The sequence below is a fragment of the Triticum aestivum genome, chromosome 1D, assembly GCF_018294505.1.
Source record: "Triticum aestivum cultivar Chinese Spring chromosome 1D, IWGSC CS RefSeq v2.1, whole genome shotgun sequence".
NCBI classification, from domain to species: Eukaryota; Viridiplantae; Streptophyta; class Magnoliopsida; order Poales; family Poaceae; genus Triticum; species Triticum aestivum.
The window spans coordinates 425,361,228-425,364,054 of NC_057796.1; the positions used below are offsets into that span (position 1 = coordinate 425,361,228).

Below are 2,827 nucleotides of genomic sequence, written 5' to 3' on the forward strand. Positions count from 1 at the left end.
GCACCCTATTTGTTCCATGAACTATGGGTCTACAGGAGCTACCGACTTTGATCAGTTAGCCAAGATTTTGACCGGATACACCCACGCACCCACACATGCACACACAAAAAGGAACGGCAATCTCGCGTACAAACTCACAAAATTAAATAAAAATAATGTTGCTCCGAGTGTAGTGTTCATAGTTTGGAATTGGATCATTTGACTTAGGCTGCATGTGGATGTATGTGTTCGGTTGTCAATTTGGATTTGGTATTGGGCTGCCCTCAGTTTAGGTACTCGAACCAATTCAATATGGATCCCTCCAATACAAACATCCAAACAAAGCCTTAGATTTCAAGTTTGGAGCAAGTAGCCTATCAATGAACCTATAACAGAAATCAGTGTGCCGACTTAGTAAGACTTTTTTTAATTCAGATGCATACTAGTAGGAGTTGTGGTCGTACTATTCACTGTAGTGGCATTGTGCGGCACTTTTGGTCGTCTGGTTCCACGATATTAACCGACTCAGCCAGACGCATTGAACAGGCAATGCATGGTGGAGCAAAAGAAATAAACAATTGAAATGAAAATTAAAATCAGCAACTTATAAATAGCTAATGCTATAGAATACCACTATGCATGGGTCCATCAAATGTGATGGCACTTGTCACCTTTGACATCATAGATTCCTTTGGCATCATGTATAAACATACCATTCAAATTGTGTGTCTCAAAGGAAAGCTACCAGAGCAACATCAAAGATTCGCAAAAAAATGAACATCAGAGGAGTGCACGCATGATACACAATAAGGGCTACATAATTTTATTAGTGTTTATCAAAGGAAAGCCAACAGAACGCATGTCCATAATAATATCAGTGGATCTCATGAACGGTACACAACAAGGGATGTAGATTTTTGTTTGTTTGGCATGACAAGGGCTCCAGATTTGGCACGACATGAAATGGTTCATATGTACACGGTACTAATTTGTCATGCACTGAAAGATATTTTCTTCATGTTGTGTACAGAAAATGGTTGTCTTTGTATCTTGGGAAATTTTGATATTTAAGACTCAGTTTGTTGAGCAATTCATCACTAAAAAAGTCACAGTTTGTTGAGGGGTGACGGATTCTAGACCTCACTTTCAGGTACGAGGGCCTACTATGCTAAGCTTGGAACAGTTTAGGCACTCTTTGGGTTCTTTTTTAAGAATCCACTTATGGTTGCTGTGAGATGTACCTATCTATTTCCTAATGTGTGAAGAAAGAGAAGAAAATTAAAACAAGAAATTTATCATGCGCATACATTCTTCGCTACGTATTTTACTGGTGGGATCTGGATAGGCTGCACAATGTGTGTGTCTAAATTTGTTGGAATGTGTATGTTGCAGGCCTAAGTGTTCCCATCATTTTTCAAGTTATTTGTGTGACAAGTACAAAATCCTTTATATAGCAGTGAAAAAAGCTACTCTCTCCGATCCATATATTGACGCTGGTTGAGTACAACTTGTACTAACTTTGTACTAAACCAACGTCAATTTATTTGGATCGAAGGGAGCATTAATTTCTATTTTGGCTTGGACCATTAATTCTGTTGTACTGTTTGTGTGTGATTAACCTGTGAAGCACATGTACAAAGAAAAGCAGGCACCTGAAGCCAGCTTTAACAGTGAAAAAACTCATCTGCGCAGCATGATCATCATGCAGGCCACCAAATCACAGTAGTGTGCATGGGAAAAACTTAAAACAGATTGAGTACCTTGCCGAGTTCTCCATCAGTTACAAACACGTAAGTGTTTCATCAGTTAAATGGGAGCGCCAAATCATTTCCTGGACCTGTGTTTGTCTGTTTTCTCTCAAGTGGAACTTGCAGCGGTTATGGCTGACGCCAACACTGCACAGTTGCTTCCTTCAGGAGTCTAGTTGATGTGTTGTGTGATTGAGTGTTGGTTGTGGTTGGAAGTATCTGTGATGTCAAAGGTGGCAACCAGAGCCCCCACTGGACAGACCCATGATGATGCAGTATATATATTGAAGTGCCTCTGCCTGCATACATACCCACACAAACACTTGACACCCTCAAATAATTGGCACTCCTACTGTCACCTCCTGAATCTCCCCCAAGAGAGAGCACGCATATATCAGCAATGGCAATGATCAGCGCCACCACCGTCGTCTTGGCCACCAGACCGTCGCCGGCTGCAGGGCTTCCTCAGTTGAGAGTGGCCAGGGCCGTGAGGCTGAGGTGCAGCTACTCCAAGGACAGCAAGAGGGCATCTTTGGCTCTGGCTCCGGTGATACTCAAGGGCGCGCCGCTGCTCGCTGCGGCGAGCGCCATGTCGGCCGCAACGCTGGCGGAGGTGGACGAGCGGATGTCGGCTGAGCGTACCCGGCTGAGCAACGACCTACTGGGGTGGATCCTGCTGGTTGCCGTCGGCCTCGTCCTGTCCTTCTACACCGTCTACTCCTCCATGCCCATCCTCGACGATGATGATGACCAATCCAGCGCTGGCGGCATCACTCTCTGAGCTCTACCACCACCATCTTCTTCTCCTGCCTTCCTGATATGTGAAAGCCTCAAAAACTATCACTCGGGTGAATGCTGAGTTACTGATTATGTTACGACACTGTTAAATCGTTGTGTGTCTGGCTTTGTAATGCAGATCTCTGATTAATCTAAGTTGTGTTAAATCTCATCACTTCATCAGGCTGTTTAGGGAGCTTATAAACATCCCTTGAATCACTCCATGATTTGTACAGTGCTATCGGAAGCAACGGTCTTTGTTTCGGTTGTAATCCAACAAGATATAAACATCCCTTGAATTTACTCCATGAACATCTACTCAT

At 43.5% G+C, this 2,827-nt stretch overlaps 1 protein-coding gene across 1 annotated transcript; it reads left to right on the forward strand.

The window, feature by feature from the left end:
- Window positions 1-2,049: 2,049 nt before the first annotated feature.
- LOC123172667 (photosystem II reaction center W protein, chloroplastic) lies at window positions 2,050-2,676 on the forward strand. Its single transcript, XM_044589614.1, has one exon. It carries the CDS (start codon window positions 2,128-2,130, stop codon window positions 2,506-2,508), a length of 381 nt encoding a protein of 126 aa, XP_044445549.1. The 5' UTR covers window positions 2,050-2,127; the 3' UTR covers window positions 2,509-2,676.
- Window positions 2,677-2,827: the final 151 nt, after the last annotated feature.